General features: G+C 44.4%; 1 protein-coding gene across 1 annotated transcript in view; it reads right to left on the bottom strand.

Moving 5' to 3' along the window:
- Positions 1-536: 536 nt before the first annotated feature.
- The window catches only part of LOC124052964 (SH3 and multiple ankyrin repeat domains protein 1-like), a 29,566-nt gene continuing 12,991 nt past the window's right edge, over positions 537-17,111 (bottom strand). Inside the window, exons 15-27 of the mRNA XM_046377807.1 lie at positions 16,811-16,889; positions 11,120-11,202; positions 10,832-10,956; positions 9,294-9,429; positions 9,049-9,129; positions 8,679-8,687; positions 8,462-8,488; positions 8,312-8,368; positions 8,010-8,131; positions 7,298-7,421; positions 3,976-7,207; positions 2,966-3,859; positions 537-2,684 (exon numbers count right to left, since the gene is read on the bottom strand). Coding sequence (XP_046233763.1) covers positions 2,633-2,684; positions 2,966-3,859; positions 3,976-7,207; positions 7,298-7,421; positions 8,010-8,131; positions 8,312-8,368; positions 8,462-8,488; positions 8,679-8,687; positions 9,049-9,129; positions 9,294-9,429; positions 10,832-10,956; positions 11,120-11,202; positions 16,811-16,889 — 5,021 coding nt within the window. The 3' untranslated portion in view covers positions 537-2,632. The remainder of the gene's footprint in view (positions 2,685-2,965; positions 3,860-3,975; positions 7,208-7,297; positions 7,422-8,009; positions 8,132-8,311; positions 8,369-8,461; positions 8,489-8,678; positions 8,688-9,048; positions 9,130-9,293; positions 9,430-10,831; positions 10,957-11,119; positions 11,203-16,810; positions 16,890-17,111) is intronic.

The following is a 17,111-nucleotide window of genomic DNA, read 5'->3' as shown; positions in this document are numbered from 1 at the left end:
ATATCTCTCTGTATTGTGCTGTGGAAGGATTTTTTTCCAACTGTGGCAAGAAAAATGGCAGCTTGTGAGAAGAGCCCTGTGATCTGTAATACTGTTAAGGATGAGAAGACCGTTAATTAGAGAAATGCAAAGAAGGTGCAACCTGGACAACTGGCACAAAGTTTAAAAAAATAACAGCACTGTATTCATAATTTTCTATAATGAATCCTGAACCGGCCACCATGCTAGCAAACAGTGTTACATACATCTGCTTCCAAGTTGCTTTTCATTGTTTTTAATGCCATACAGATGTCTTTCGGTTTTCTGCATGAATGCAGCCATTGCTTGCTTTGAATTAAGCCATCTCATCTTCTCCCTCCCAGTGAGTTCTACTCTTTTGTCCGATGGGCTCATCAAGCCTGATGGGAAAATCATCCAGGACCTGAAAACAATGTTGTGTTCAACCACCGCAGGGCTGAGACGAGCTGCTGCCAAATGACTCAATTCAAACACAACATTTTAAATTGGATCATTATGTGAATCTGTCAGAAGAGGGAATCCATGGAAAAACAGAATCACAACATGGCCATAGTTCATTTTAGCATTTATTTCAACACCTTAGTTGTACTGCTATCATATTGTTTATCAGTATATACTGTATTTTAAGAAAATCTTCATATATATATATATATATATATATATATTTTATATATATATATACCTTTTATCTCTGCATATCTCTGCTCATAATGTCGTCATATTCATTATGCATTTCACTAGACCTAAAATACTCTTTTAAATCATAGGAAGTAATGCTTTCTACACTACTGCTCAGTCCTTTCACTCCTCAGAATAGTCCATCATGAGATCGCATTTAGGCAACTTAGCATGAGAATACAGAGTCATAATTTTAAACTCACATAGAAAGAAGACGCATTAACTAACATATGTCAGCTTCACTGGGGTCATCACAGGGCGAGCAGTATAGAAAGCATTTACAGAAAAACCCAAAATGAAATATAAACAAAACAAAGCTTCAAAGAATTTGTCCACACTATTTGGAAGACAAAGATTCTTAAAAATGTTTACATACTTAATATTATCTTTATTATACTATATTTTTATGTTATCATTGTCATCATTACATATAGATCTATAAAGGATGTGTTTTTGCCTTACAGTTGAATTCACTGCAGGGAATGGTTAAACTGGCATGTTTAAAAAACCCAGGGCATTCGTGTTCTCCTCTACGTAACATATACAGTGTTCACACTCTGAAAAAACCTTGGGTCAGAATACATCTTTTCAGAGGTTGATGTGCAGAACAGGGAACCATTGGGATTGTCAGCTAGTGAGAAAAAAAAAGCACTCTTTTATGACCATTATAAATGTGTTTTGGAAAAGGCATTAGAAAGAGAAAGGTGTAGGTCAGGGAAAGCATTTGGCCACCAATGCAGGCTGACGAACACTCACACGCACAAAATCAGACTCACAGACTCACAAAGGCTGAAGGTTGAGGAAGTCAGGCAGACAGAGAAGCAGTAAAAAGCCCTTTTTGATCACTGCACCTACTGTGTGAGAGAGGGCGGTCAACATTATGGCATCAAAGTGGACGGATCCATCCCTTGACCTGTGCTACGGCCATAAATACCAATAAAGTCTAAGAAAAGATGATTTGCAGTTTCAAATGACACACAACCATTTTTCAGTTCCTCTCCAATATTTCCTTATCTTTCTATAGAATAGTCAGCTAAATAACAAAAGGCCATTTCACAACAATATTTTCTCGATATGTGTATGTCCTCATTATGCACAACTTGAATTCAACAATTAATAATACCCTGACCAGTTTGAAATGAATAATTGTGATCGGCATTTAGTACAAAACAAATGGTTCTAATAATTGTGAATCCTGTTTAACACGTAAGATATATTTAGTGCTTGCAAAGTACACACATACAAAGCCTATTGGGCCAACTTTGGGGAAATATGGCAATTATATAAAAAGAATACTATTGTTGTCTACCATTTTCTTTTATCATGATTTACAAACGGAACCTTTTCTCTCGTATTCAAATTTGGATTCACAACTCACAGCCGTTTGATACTCTCGTCTGCTTAAAGCTACAAAAATGATGTTAGGATGTGACTCCTATGTGTTTCTGACTCACCCACAACCAGTAACATGTTATTGGGATTTACCCTTTAAGCAGCAACTTTTGAACTTGGAGCTCTTTAAACTCAGACTGAAGTTTTTTCAGTGCTGTTAAGCAGCAGATGGCGTGAGAATCTGCCAGTGTGTGTGAGGATGTGTGTGTGTGTGTGTTTGTCTTTTACAGAACAAATCAGTGTGTTAATTAAATGCCTGTCCATCAAAAGTTTTAAAATATATTTTCCACTCAAGAGCATGATATTCTTAATTTCTTCATATCCTTTCTTTCTTGACTAGTAGTCACAACTTCCATAAATAGTATACTCTACATGTAGAGCAGAACCGCAAGAATATACTGCTCCATACATTCAGCCCTTAGGCTTATTTCAACATAACCTGTTGATGTCCACTGTTCTTCTCTTGCACATCTTCTGTTAATGTTCATCTTTGTCAATTTGTTTGTCTCCCTTTCTTTCATCTTTGAATCACCCCTTCACTCTCTCAGTCTGTGTCTCGGGGAGAAGTAGTGACATGCAAAGGAGAAGAGAGCCGCCTGGGGAGAGAAGGAGGGCAAATGATAGAATAAGAATGGGCGAAAATAAAAACGCAAACTTAATAGGGTTGATAAAATAGATTAATAAAGAGAAAGGGATTGAGGGAAGATAGGATAACATATCGAGCTATATGCATCTAATAAACAAAAAGGGGATGGTCCGGCTATCTTGTATAGAAGGAATGAGACACTTTGACTTTCCTTCACCATCCGGTGCTTCCTTTTTGACCTTTTGACCTCGTTGCCGCTACGTGTTCCAGAGTCTATTAGTCCTCTCTCACCTGTCAGTGAGTTTCTTCAGCGCCCTCTCGATGTTCATTCGGTGTCCAACACGTGTCACTCCGAGGTCCAAGAAGTCATCCTTTGTGAGAGAAGGCAGATGTGATCCATCTATCTCATTGTCTATAAAACGCTCTCTGTGTTCACCCAGGTTCAGGTAAGCCAGCCAGTCAGCCACATCGTACTTGGTCCAGTAGGGCAGGGGCTTGACAGCAAAGGGTTTGGCTGGTGGAGGTGGGGTGAGATGGGGATAGTTGAGGCAGGATGGGCTGGGGGGCAGGTGCATGGGGGAGGAGGCGCCAGAGAGAAAATGGGTGGGAGAAAGAGAGCGGGAAACAAGCAGGGGGTTTGGACTTGGAACTCCAGATGGGGAGAACAGTGGAGGAGTTGAAGTCTTGTAGGTATCTAGAGGGAGGCCGGGTGAAGGAGGTGTGAGAGGCCCAGGGAAGTCGAAGGGGTTGTTGTATACAGGTGTACTGGGAAGAATTGGGAGAGAGGAAGGCCTGGGAGGGGTGGGATTTGGCTGTTCAGTATTATAAATAAGAGGGCTGGGAGCCCGGCGCCTGGAGACCGAGGACCGCATCTCCTTAGTTGGACTGCACTGAAAATCAAAAGTTTGCCTGCGCATCTTGGACCGATGCTTTGGTGAAGTAGGATATGGGCAGTAGGTTGGGGAATGGGGAGGGTGTGAATGAACTGGAGAGGAAGGCATCTGTGGAGAAGGGGAGCGCGTCCAGTTGCGCTGAATTGGAACTTGTGGGGAAGGAGAGACAGAAGGGGTGGCTGACAGATTTGGTGTCAGGATTTGACGATGCTGTGGGGAGGAGGTGGGTAATGGTGAGGTGGAGCGGCCAGTTGGGGGGCTGTGAAATGCATCAGTGAAATCTGCCGAATACCTGAAAGACATACAAAATGTACCCGTGATCTTTAATTATCAACAATCTTTAGTTAAAAAAAAGAAGATGTGCAAGCTTTCATCTTAATATCAAGTAGCTAATGAGAACAAACAAACCTATGCATGGTGGGAGACTTTGGAGTGTGGCTCCAGTCATCCATGCTCTTCATGCTACTCATCTGTTGCAGTTTGGAGCTTAGTTCATTGATGATGCTGGCCTTCACACCTGAAAGAGGTGAATGAAGTCTGCGTCCCTCCAAAACCATACCATCTCTCTGCATTCGGCCTCCACCTATCTCATGTTCCCCAACCACAGCCCAATCCACCGACCGAGTGTCCATTGGCCTCTCTAAGCAGGCAGCCAGAGTGGAGCTAAAGCTATCCCCAACTTTTGCTTGACCCTCCTTACGCTTCCTTTCATCCACAAGAATGCCATCTAACCTGGCATCTTCTGGGTTAATTTGTCTATGCAACTGTAAAGGAGCAGGGTTGGTGCTGTTCTGCCTACGTAGTGCTACAGACAGCCCCCTCCCCCCTCCCTCTTTGTAATGAGTCATCTTTGGAAACACAGGGTTTGCCAGTTTGGCGCTCTGCACCTCGAAAGTTTGCCCACCTGAGTAGGTTGTGCATGGATCCTGATGCTCACCTCCTTTCTCTCCCTCTCCTCCTCGCCCGTCTCCAATCCCTGCCCTCTCTCTCAGCCCACTCAATCCCAGCATTTCTAAATGGTGATCACTACTGCTGTGACTGTCCAGCTCCTCAATCCCAGAATCGACCACAGCATCCTGCCAGTCTCCACTCTTGGGTACAATAGTAGGGTGATGGGTGTGGTCAGCAGCTTTACCCCCTGTGCTGAGACCAGCCTTTGGCCCAGCCATGGTCATGCTGTAGTCAGAGGATGACGGTGAGGTTGTGGTGGTGGAGGCAGCAGCAGAGGCTATCATGGTAGTGGTAGCATAGGTCATGGTGGTGGAGAGGGTGGCTGTACCTCTGTCCTGGGCTGGGGTGTGACAACCTACCGAGGAGTCATTAGAGCTGCTGTAATAGGGGTGAGAATGGGACATGGGCTGGGGTCTCTGTAGTGATGTGGCAGGCAAAGCTGCATTAGAGGTGGTGTTAGCAATGGCGGTGGTGGTAGAGGAGGAAGAGGGAAATATCTGTGGGGATGGATAAGATGGAGAGAGAGCTGACTGTGTAAGGTTGGCCACCTCACTGTCATAGGAGGTAAGGCTGGAGGCAGCAGAGTCACCACCCTGTGAAGAGGGTTGAGTAGCGTTTGTGGGCTTGGTAGATGGAAGAGGGGGTGGAGGAGGTGGAGCATGTTGACTCGGATGTTGATGTTGCCGAGGAAACTCCTGGACTCTCTCATTCTTACCATTGGCAAACTGTAAAGGAGGGGGCAAGGGATCTGCAAAGACAAACTCATCATCTGCATCTATTGAGGGGGCTGGTGGAGGGAGAATCATCAGTCCTAGACCACTGCCCACCCCGGCTCTTGCTTCATCCATAGCTTCATGTGTCTGTGCTGGGGCTGTGGGGACAGTGTATTGAGGAATGTAGCTGGTGTGGGGAGTGCTTTCCATCTGCAGAAAGGAAGGTCTGCGGGGTGCAGGCTGAGCTGGTGGTGGAGGAGGCTGTATGGGTGGAGCCGGTCTACTGTCGTACACCTCCTTTTCTCTTTCTCTCTCCCTGGGGCTCTGTGGATAACACTGGGTTGAATACTGATTGGTTCTGTCCTCTGAAAAGCGAACTCTAAGACCCTCTCTGGGTCCTCCCTCTTTTTCTCTCTCCATCCTCTCCCCACCTCCTCCTCCCAAACGTAATATCCTTGGTGACTGTGGTCGACTCAGAGATGCTGGAGAGGTGGTGGCAGTAGGGGAGCTTAGGTGGAGGGACACTGGGGACGTGTAGGCTGATTGTGTAGGTGTTGCAAAAAGGGAAGGAGTTGGGGTCTGAACAGGGGTAGGAAATGCTCCCACTGTGGACAGTTGCCGACCAAAGTGTCTCTCCTCTCTACGCGTTCTGCGGTCATCCTTAAGGGCCCTCTCTCTTGCAGCTAGGGCCAGACCAAGTGGAGATGAGGGGTCCAGAACTTTCCCTGTGAGCGGGTGGATGAAGGTAGTAGTGGACTGGGTGCCGTACATTGAGGGAGCTGACTTAGGCTGTCCATCCTGACTGAGGAGAGGGGAAGAATACTCAGGCAGGCCAAAGGCCGGGGGCATGCTGCTGGAATAGCTGACATAGCTGTCTCCAGAAAACATGCCCTCATCTATAGACTTGGAGGGCCGTAAACGAGGGGTGGGTACCTCCATTTGTGAGCTCTGTAAAGGCTGAATTCTTACCCCTAGTGCCCCTCCTCCCTCCCCTGCTCCTCCTCCTGCCTCTCCTTGGATGTCCTCCTCAGATGACAGAAAGAAAGAAGCACTTTTTCTTCTCATATCTCGGAAACGTTCCCTTTCCCTGCGTGCCCCTCCTCCTCCTCCAAAGGCTGTACCAAATGGTGAAGTGTAATCCAAGTTTTCCAGGTTTTGCTGTGAGGAAACAGATGAGGCAACAGTTGATGAAGGCAAGGAAGTGGGTGTCGGGGGCTGAGGTGGCGAGGGGGTTAGTGGTGAGGGTAGACTAGCGTTGGGACTGTCTGAGGTTGCATCTGCTGAGGTGTGGTCCTCTGCATCGTGGGAGGGCTCAGCTTCCATGCTGCTACCCTGGCTGCTTCGGCCGCTACTGCTGGTAGAGGGCGCTTTGACAATGATGGTGGGGATTGGGATGGAACTCTTCTCTTTGGCTGCACCTCCTTTTCCTCTGTGCTGTCTTAGCCCATCTTCCACTTTTGACTGCTTCATCAGGGCTCCTCGACCACCCCTCCTGGCTGCCCCCCTGGCAGCTCCTCCACCCTGTTCTCGGTTGGCTACATGTGGGTGATGTTGTGGTGCTTGTTGAGCCTTAGGCTTAGCACTTGTCGGTGGTGTAGCGCTGCTGTAACCTCTCCTTAACCCTCCCATCTTGCCACCGCCTCTCCTGGGTGCCTCCGTCTCTCTGACACACAGTCCTTCTGATTGTCTACGGAGAGTGGGGACCATAACCTGTTGGTTCATCCCACCTGATCCTCCCCTCTCCCAGCCTGCTTGAGTAGGATGACCTGGTTGGGAGTGAAGTTGATAGTGGGCTTGAGATACTGGAGGTATGGGCATGGCAGGCCCTCTCACAGGATGCGGCCCTGCAGATAAAGGCGGTTCTGGGGCAGATGTGTTTGGGGGTGGGGGGATTTCCTCTGGTCCTGGCACTGACAGGCTGCGAGCCAGTTTCATAGCAGGTGGATGAAGGTACTGTCTTTCCTCTTCTGTTACACCTGAGAACAAGTACACAAGCGGTTACAGACACTTAGGAAGAGGCTCATGTATTGAACAGTCAGAAATCTTTTCATAACAATTGCTATTACCAATAGATTTTTGACGCATCATGACTGCATGCTGACTGTGGCCTGGTTGAAAATGAGCTTGGTTGTAGCCAAAACCTGATCCGTGCTGCACCATACTCACTGATGACTGCTGTTCATACGGTTGCTTCAGGGTTCAAACACATTTTGAAGGGGAGTAAAAGAGAATTTGAAGGAAGGAGAGGGTAAAGAGAGGAGACATTTACTCAGATATAATCAAGTCAAATCCCTGTTGGCTGTTAAGCTGATATTGATTTGATTTACAGTGTGATGCAAAACAGATGAACCAATAAGTCTGAATATTAGTTTACCAGACAAAAGAGCATAGATGAATGGACACAAAAAGATCCACACTTAAACAAATGTTTTGGTGTGGGGGGGTCCATTATCATTTTCTGTAAAACACTGTAGAACACACTGACTTAAAAGAAAAAAAGAAAAAAAAAAGAAGCTAGACCAAGACCGAGCTGCTTTATAGATAGGAATCTTTGCTGGCATTAGTCAGTACCATGACCAAATGTGTGATACATCCTAAAGCAGTGAAGAAGCTCTGTTGTATAGGTGAATCTGATAATAGGCTGGCAGAAAGGTCCATAATTTTTCAGTATTAGTCAATATTTTGGAAATATGGAACTGGAGTCTTAAAAACCAGCAGGACCATAAGTTATGGTAACGACCAAAAAGAGGATCATTTCCCTCCAGTTCCCAACTGTACCTCATTGGAGACATTGGGAACAATGCTCTTGCTCCGGTCCCTCTTCCCTCCATGACCCCTTTGGCCCTGGTTGTCTGATGTAATAGTGTGTTGGGCAGCAGCCAAGATTTCATCTAGTTTGTCTGAAAAAAAGGCCCAAGCATGGGCCGGGCAGAAGAGAAATGTAAGAGAGATGGTGAGAGGAAGCATAAAATAAATACGACAACATGAAAGGGAGGATTTCAGTGACCTCCCTCCTATCCCCTCAAGGTTTAAAAACACCCTTTTACAGTATGACAAGAGCAGTGAGAGTGATTTCTTACTTAGTGCCATCTGATAGACTGTCCTCTTCTTATCAGGGCCCTGAGAAGAGTCGTATTCTGAAAAAGGAGGAGAAAAAAGAGCATCAAACAGGCTGGCTTTTAATTAAAGCTCAGGGGCTGATAGGCTTAATGATAAAGGCTGATATTCACCTGCTTTCTTTTTCCATGGAGAGGCAGCTGTAGCATACATTATTTGGGAAACAGAAATTAGGTGTGACTAGAACTGCAATGTAGTCGTGTGTATTAAGCAGATGAAAGGATGAAATACATACTCAAACACGTGATGGTGTGAATACTGATGTGATGAGAGGAATGGTGATGGGGACGAAAATGATAATGAGAATACACAAATCCATGATTCTCCCACCTTTGTCCACTGTGTGCAGCACATTTGGTTCAGAAGGAAAAGAAACAAAGAGCAGTTTGCAGCTGATAGCACCAGACAAAAATCATTTCACGACATGCAATTGTTTTTATGTCTCTAAAGTGTTTAATTATCACCTTTCATCTTCACAGGGAATATCAAAAGTGCAAATGAATCAAAAAGCCAATTCCCCATCAAACTATTGCTAATGAAAGCAAATGAAATCATACCTACTGTATACCGGATAATTTTCTTGGTTTTCTGCATCAATTCAGTTAATATTTAATGCTGTCTCTAATAATGCCACGGTACTCTATATCATCCTGTAGAGAAGCTTAAAAGTCTCTGTATTCAGTCCTCTCAATCATCTTACCCATGTCTTCCAGCTCTGATGTCATCGACTTAGAGCGCAGGGCAATGGCAGGAGGAGTCAGTCTTTTAGTCTGCTGCGGGGCTGCCAAGGGAAGCCAGCCAAATTCAGACTTAATGTTTAGTATTCTCTTATAAACATGCAGTCACCAAAGACAACCACATTTCAAAAATCTTTTAGAGTGACGTAAACATGCAATCAGTTTTTATCATCACATTGTAAACATAGGAGGAAAATTTGAGTCTTACCTCTCTTCCGAGCAGTGTCTTCCAGTTCAGGGTTTCGTGCAACCATCACAACTTTCACCATAAGACTGTTGCCGCCCTGTCGGATCATGTTGACCACCTGTCGGTGGCCAACCTTCACCACATTCTGGCCATTCACCTGACAGACACAAAGACACAGAAGGAGCCACCGTATGAGCTGATGTGTTGCTGTGAGTGGACTGAAACTTTATAGAGTTAATGAGGCAATTGGCAATACAGCCTTCCTATGTTTGTTGTGACAGTTTTCTAAGATTTTGTTTCAAATATATAGTCAATTTTGCAGTGTTTTGGATGAGAGTGCCAAAAATTCAGGCAGCAAATACAGTAAATCAAAATGGCTTAGGCAGTTACACAAGTGACTCATATTAGGTTGAATACTAATTAGAAGTATGTGTCAGCTTAAATAGAGGTCTGACAATCACCATATTTAGAACTGAGTTCTCAAGGCAACATACAGGAACTTTTAAAGGTACAAACGTATATTAAATATAGACTTGTGCATAACTAAAAACTGATTATCAGAAACAAAAATGAAGAAATTAAGGCATTGTTAATCAATGCATCATCTGATTATCAGTATCTGTCTGCAGCACAAATGATTGGTAAACAGATGCTGTGGTTTCTTCGTCAAACTTGAATTTAAACTTGACAATCAATGAATTGTACAGTCATTCCCAGCTGTAACTAAACATTGTTTGGTTAAGACACTTGTGTATGTGTTTACTTCAGCATTAATATCCAAATCAACACCATCTCCACCTCCTCATACATCATCTTCTTTTATTTTTGTGATTATTTTGTGCATTTGGCCAAAGTAAATATTTTGCCACCAACGTCACTATGTTGTCATTTCTATTCTTGGTGATCTCAAAGAAATCCTACCTCTGAACTGCCCTTATAAGCTTCTTCACTCACAGAGTCTGTCTAGAGGTTCAGTACAAGTCATGAGCAGCTGTTTGAATAAATCAGTTGCTGAATTCACAGGGATTCTGGCTGCAAAACTCAATAAAAAATGCAGCACACGTTTGCGCAATGCCATTTTTCTCAGTGAACGTGGTCCTATGTGTTTTATCAAATTGTTATTTAGTGCAAGGTCATTGTATTGTAATGTTTCTCATGGATCCATGGTGCTTGGTTATGTTCATTATGTTCTTCTGTAATGACATGTAGTTTTTGTGGTGTGTCCACCTCTCTTCAGCTTGCCTGGTCTATGTCTTCTACATTTCCTTCAGGCACTCTCAGAGGAACATGTCTCCACTTTCTGCATGCATTAATGGCAAAAGCATCAGTAAAATTTCAATCTCTTACCCAAAATGTGTATTCTACCTGTATGGTTTGTAAATGATTCTACTTGTAAAAGGATTTGATTTGTGTTTGATGAACTGAAAATAAGATATACACACCATCCAAACATCACCATGTTTCATCTGAATGTGGCTTCTGGATTCAACATATTGTTGTAAAACTTGAGACCTCAGATTAAACTCCATGCTGTTGCTGTTGCTGCCCAAAGGTCTTACCTCGATGAGGAAATCCCCCATCCTCAGGCCCGCCCTCCAAGCCACGCCCCCCTCATCGACAGACTCCAGGTACTGCAGCGCGGGGAACGCTGGCGTTGGAGTGAACTCCTCTATGGGAGTCTGAGCTGCAGTAGAAAAGGCAAAAGGGATGAGCTTGAGTGGAACCAGTTAATAAGAACATGGCTTTGAAATAGAGAGAGTTAATACACAGATTAGAAAGAGAGAAAAAGACTGAGAAATCTGTAGAGATAGATAAAATATGAGATGAATTTTGGAAAAGAGGCTCACCTTTGGCTCCCCTAAGCACAAAGCCAAAGCCCTCATTGTCTTTCTTCTGTAGGAGCACTGTCTTCTCCTTAATGATGTAGTCACTTAGAGAGAGTAAAGAGGGAGCAGAGAAGGAGAAAGGGGGAGACAGGAAGAAAAAGAGCACAAGAATTGGGGTGGAAAAGAGCTATATGACTTCTATAGCAACAGAAAATCTTCTTGGCATGCAAATTAAGCGTTTTGAATGTAGAAAACAGCCATACTGCATCACATTATGAAATCACACTGCAGCAAAAGGTAGGATGGCTTGAGAATGTCATACAAAAAGCGCTGGGACACAAAAGGGTTGATGGCAGGGATACAGTTAGTGTCACCATGAGAGGAAGTGTATGAGATGACATTCCACAGTATGGACTAATCCAGCTAGAGCTGACAAGCACTGGGCCAGGGGGAACGGCACATTAGAAAAATGTGCACATATACTTCACTGATAATGGAAACTTCCAAATGCACCTAAATCGCTGCATTAGCTTTCACCGCCTCTGGCAGCTTTTGCAAGGATACTGCTTTACCGACTCCAGCACACGACAACCGGTCATACATGACACTTCAAATTATGTACAAGAAAAAGTCGGACAGGCCTCTAATCTCCCTCCACAAACAGCTCCTATTCCTCAAAGACGACAGCTTGGGAGGGCAAAAACACCAGAATTGGTGATGCAGTCTTTTTATGAGACTGTTGGAGTAGCGTAACAGCTGGCCCAGAATGCTTCTTCATTATTCTATTACCATGTCTGGGACGTTTGGCCTAGCTGCTTTACAACCTGTTCTTCAGTGCAGGATGAGTTAAATAGACTCCACATCTCATGACTCATCTCTGGACTTGACTTTCTGACAATGTCAATTCACCCTGGTTCTATTAGAGAGCCTGGGGCTTAAGCAAAACTGTATGATTTAAGAGGAATTCCAGATATTTCTTTCTTGGGCGGCTCATTTCTGTGTTTATTTCTGCTCTTCAATTTAACTCAAAATGGCACTTGGCAAATCAAAGTATTTGATTTCGTAGAAGGGCAGAAATGTGTGTGAACAGGACAGGGAGCCTGTTAAAAGATTTGTCTTTATTTACAGCAATGACTGCCAAAACAATGCAGTAAAAATGCTTTAGGTATACCCAAGGACATAATTTTCACTGAAATACAGTTTTTTGTCCCTCACCCTTGTAAATGGGAAGTTTAGGTGAATTGTGTGCTTGCTCACACTGGGAACTTCATGAGAAACAGCAAATGTAAATTATATTTTTTTGGCTCAGAGTTAAAGATTTCAGGCACCGCTTACTCTCAGGCTGCATACAAATCCTGCCTCCTTCAATTGAGTCAGCAGACCCAAAACCCAAAACCCTGGCACTAAATCCCACCTTGACCATTTGTAACCTAAACACAACCATTTCAAATGGCTGCCTAGCAATAAGGTCGGTCTGCAGCGAGGCATTCATCAAGGTAACTTGGCCGTGTAAACACTAAGAAAAAAAAGAAGTCAATGTCGCATTTAAAATGCCAGCATTTTGATTTACTTTTAGGTTTTAGGCAGCAGATTAGATTTTTTTTAATGTCTGGCAGAGGACACCATCACTCTAAATTCATCCTGCCTCCGCTACTTCTGAAACACCCATGTGTATACTGGCACTAAAATAACAGTATAATATTATATTCCACACAGTCTCTTACAGTACAGTCCTAGCAAGGTTTTGTATATTTATTCTGACAGGTCACGTAATGAAGTTTGGCTGTGCATTCACAGAGGTCCTGGAGAGTCATGAGCGTTGGCCTAGGAGCCTGAAGATCCAGACTTCGACACCAAGCCATAACTTTAGCACTGAACAGACGATCGCTAGTTTCCCCTACTGAGGTCCATCTCTTGTGTGTTCTCCATCAATGTTACTGTTTCGCCAACGCACAGCCGCCTTCCAGCCATCTGCTCCTCACACCTCATTCCTTTTTCTCTCACCCTGTCCTCCATCATGCTTTCCCTCTCTGAAGATCAAAGTAACATGGAGTGGGTGGACGGACCCGTCGGGCTCTTGATCCATCCACTGCTATAAGAGGGGAAACATGTCCTTCATTGGTCCTGCAGGTGGTTCTAAGTTGTGTTTTGGGTTTGCTGCAAAACACCTGATTTTCTTTTACATACTTAAAGCTCTTCAACTCATGTGTCACCACACTGACCACTACTGCGAGGCCAGTTAGGGTCAATAAAAAGCACAAACATCCCTGGTTAATCTCCTCTGGCTAGTATGATTCGCTCTCTGAACTGGCTGCAAGGAAGCTGGAAGCCTACTAGAGACCAGAGTTATTATGTTCCCTCCTGAGTCATCCTCTCTTCTATCCACAATTACTGAGAAAAAAGGCAGCTTTTTAACCATTCATCTGCTGAATGAACATGCAGATAGGCTGGCTATGTGGGGACAATACCCACACACCACTGGTGAAGCACTTGATGGATGTTAGTGGCACAAACTGGAGATTGAGATGTGGTAGATGAACACACATATACATAAATATATGTACAGGAGAGGTACTCCCACAGTTATCAAGCACTATGACGTATACACTCATATGTGAAAACCACATATATTTTATTCAGTGTATATAGTCGCATGCGCACACACATAAACACAAATTCATGCACACACACTGACATGCACAGAATAGACCAGTATCTCAGATCAGAGCTCGAGAGGAACTGATAAACCGCACTCTTGCCACTTATTGACTTATTCACTTTCATCCTTCTGTGCAGTCAAAATACCTCACATTTTTAATGACACAATGGGACACATGAAAAATGGGACGTGACAATAGCATTTTTAAAGGAACGGGAATAAATGGGGAGTCCTGATGAATGAAAAATATCTGCTTAAAGGAATCATGACTCAAAGAGAATGGAATGAAACCCACACTGTCTGACTGAAATGCATCAATATGTGATCCCTTTCATGCACTAACACACACGCACACAGCGTTCAGAGACAACGGGAGGAAGACACAGAAATAAACATGCTGCAGAGTCTCCATTCAATAGGCACTTCCGTCCCACAGATATCCACATGCATAGAAAAAATACAAATATAAGACAGACACACACTCACACACACGCACGCACGCACGCACAGAATACATAGCTTATTAGTCTCTCTTTGAAAAAGGCACGGCCTCTCAGTAGCATCATCTACCTCTCCCCTCTCTCCATTGTCCTCTCCTCACATCCATAGCCAGCCAATGAATGAGGAAACAGCCGCTACCTGTAAATGAACCACACGCTCCTGTTTCTGGGGCCCAGTGACGGCCACGAAGAAGAGAGGGAGAGAGAGAAATCTCTCTCTCCGCATCCCCCCATTGCCATGTGCCCCCCTCCTCTCTCTCGCGCGCGCTCTCCACCACCACCTCCTCCTCCTCCTCCTCCTCACCTCCTCCCTCCTCCTCCTCCTCCCGGTCTTTCAGCGAGAGCTCTGCCGGAGAGAGCCGCGAGAGTGAAGGAGAGAGAGCGAGAGAGGTGGGGAATGAGAGGGAGAGAGACTGCGCGCTGGTCTTCACCCCGCATACTTCAGGCGAGAGAAAGACAATGTGAAGGAAGAGGAGAGACAAATACCAGCGATTATAACAACAGGGAGAAGGAGAGAAAGAGAGAGAGAGAGAGAGTGGTGTGTGTGTTCGATCTGGGAAATGATAGGAAGGGGTTTTTGTTGTAAAAACTGGGGAGATAGAGAGCTGGTTTGGCTGGGTGGGGATGCGGGGGGATGGGTATAAATGTAAGGCGAGACAGAGAGAGACAGTACTTGCATTTGCACATCCTCTGACTGCTGTATCACAGATACTAACAGCTGATTCTCACCCTGGATTTACTCATACACATTTGCAAACTTTCCTCCCTCGCTCCCTCCTCTCCTCTAAAGCAGAGCTGTCATCACCACACAGGCTGACAAACACTCTGCCTCTCTCTATCGTGGTCTGAAATAGTAATTGACATTCTCCCTGCAGTGAGGGAATATGCTCCGGATCACCTTGCTCTTAATTGAGCACCACTTCACCACGGTGCCGCAATTATGCTTAACCAACTAAGCACAGGTAATATAACCCCAGTGGCTGCTATTTCCATTTAGAACACAAGCTGCATTAAAGTGAATGCCTTTTTTGAATGACAGCAAGAGATGCTCAGCACAAGGGTAATGTCAGCTGCAATGTGTGAGAGACTGTAAACCCCCCGGGGTGGCAACTGGTAAATCCTTCTCACAATCCCGAAGACCTAACCAAAGCTTGGTGTTTCAGCCTCCTCATGACTCATCAGCAGGGTGATGTATGTACACCCAAAGACACATACAGGCACATTAACATGCACACTAACTCTCAGAAAAAAAAAAAAACATGCATAGCTTCCTAATACACAGTTGCAGCTGCTCACGGCTGAGCTGCAGCTTCAGAAAAAGGCCACGGAGGAGGAGAACTACCCCCCCCCACCACCATTCATTATAGCATTATTGTGTTCAGTATAAACAAGCAACCAGAGAGGGGAGAGAGAGGCATGAGGATAGATGTATCAAAGAGACAAGTGCATTTGTCTGGTGGAGCCAAAAAGGAGCAGAGACGAAAATGACATGGCTGCTCTTTATACTTTCAGCGCTGATGTGTTAACGCAGTGAAACAATAGAGAATGAATGTAGTTCGAGATAAGCGGAAAACAGACACATGAAGCACGCAGGAAGACATGAACGCACAATTGGTGAAACAAATGAGCACAAACACACACAAGAACCTCCTGCTGCCTGCAAAAATAAAAAGGAGCGTGTCAACTATTTCAATCACCTTGACTGGCCTCGCAGTCTTATCTTACAGTAATAAACCAGAGAGCAGACAGTTCAGTTGCTGCCCACACTCATATGACAATCCACAGCTAGAACTACATGAGACACTGCAGCCTATCAGGCTTATTTCAGTGTCATTAGTCCATATATTTTCTAAACTGGTGTCATGTTCAGGGTTGTGGGGAGCCAGGGGCCTGTCCAAGCATGCACTGGTAGAGAAGTCAGGGACGGTTTGACACATACACACCCTCACATGCACACTTTTCCAGCAATCTTGTGACATTTTTTGTCTTAGTGGTATTTATCCTTTTAAAATGGCTGGTTATGAGTTAAAGTGGTTTGGAAATATTAGCTGTAGTGAAATAATGGAACTAGATGGCACTTCGCTTGTGGTGCTCAAACGCACAAAAAACTCAACAGTAATGTCTCTTTCCAGAAATTATGACCCAGCTAGGTAAGTTAAATGAGCTAGCTAACATTATAACACAGCTGAGGAGGATGCCTTAAATGTTTGTATCCTGCACTGTCATGAGAAGAAGCCTTTCATCCATGAGTAGATGCATGTTTAATTCTGTGTGGCAATAAGGTGTAGTTTAATAGAAAGAAAACAACTTCTACATGAAACTGCACACAACAAGTTCTGTGGATTATCGCGAGTAACCAAATCATCATGATTTCTCTCTCAAAGGTATTTTTTTGATGCTTTGAGTACTACAAGTAAAGTGCTGGGGTGAACTGTCCCTTTAAAGGCAGCAGGCTTGGTCTACAGCAGGACAGAAACTGGCAGGTTCTTGTGTCTGCCCCAACTTACTTATCAACTGATTGCAGGTTTTAAGGGTCACAGCAACTTTTCTTACCTGGGACCATCAGTGCCGTCATAGGCTCCAACAGTGACGTTACGGAAAAGCTTCCTCTTGGCTTTCTCACTGCGTGTCTCTGCGAGGCACATGCAGGCAAAACATATGCTCAATTTCAACTTTCAGCATCCGTTATGACACCTTCCTTGTCTTTCTGCAGAAGTGTTGTGTCTTCAGCACCACACACAAATGAATCAAATATATTTACACCCTGTTTTTGTGCTTTCTACGCAGCATATGGTTTGCTTGCTGCGTGAGCAGTGCAGCTGTGAAAACAGGAGAAAAGTGAATGTCTGTGCTG

The sequence above is a fragment of the Scatophagus argus genome, chromosome 21 (genome assembly GCF_020382885.2).
Source record: "Scatophagus argus isolate fScaArg1 chromosome 21, fScaArg1.pri, whole genome shotgun sequence".
In the NCBI taxonomy this organism is placed as follows: domain Eukaryota; kingdom Metazoa; phylum Chordata; class Actinopteri; family Scatophagidae; genus Scatophagus; species Scatophagus argus.
This window is presented reverse-complemented; position numbering and strand designations above follow the sequence as displayed.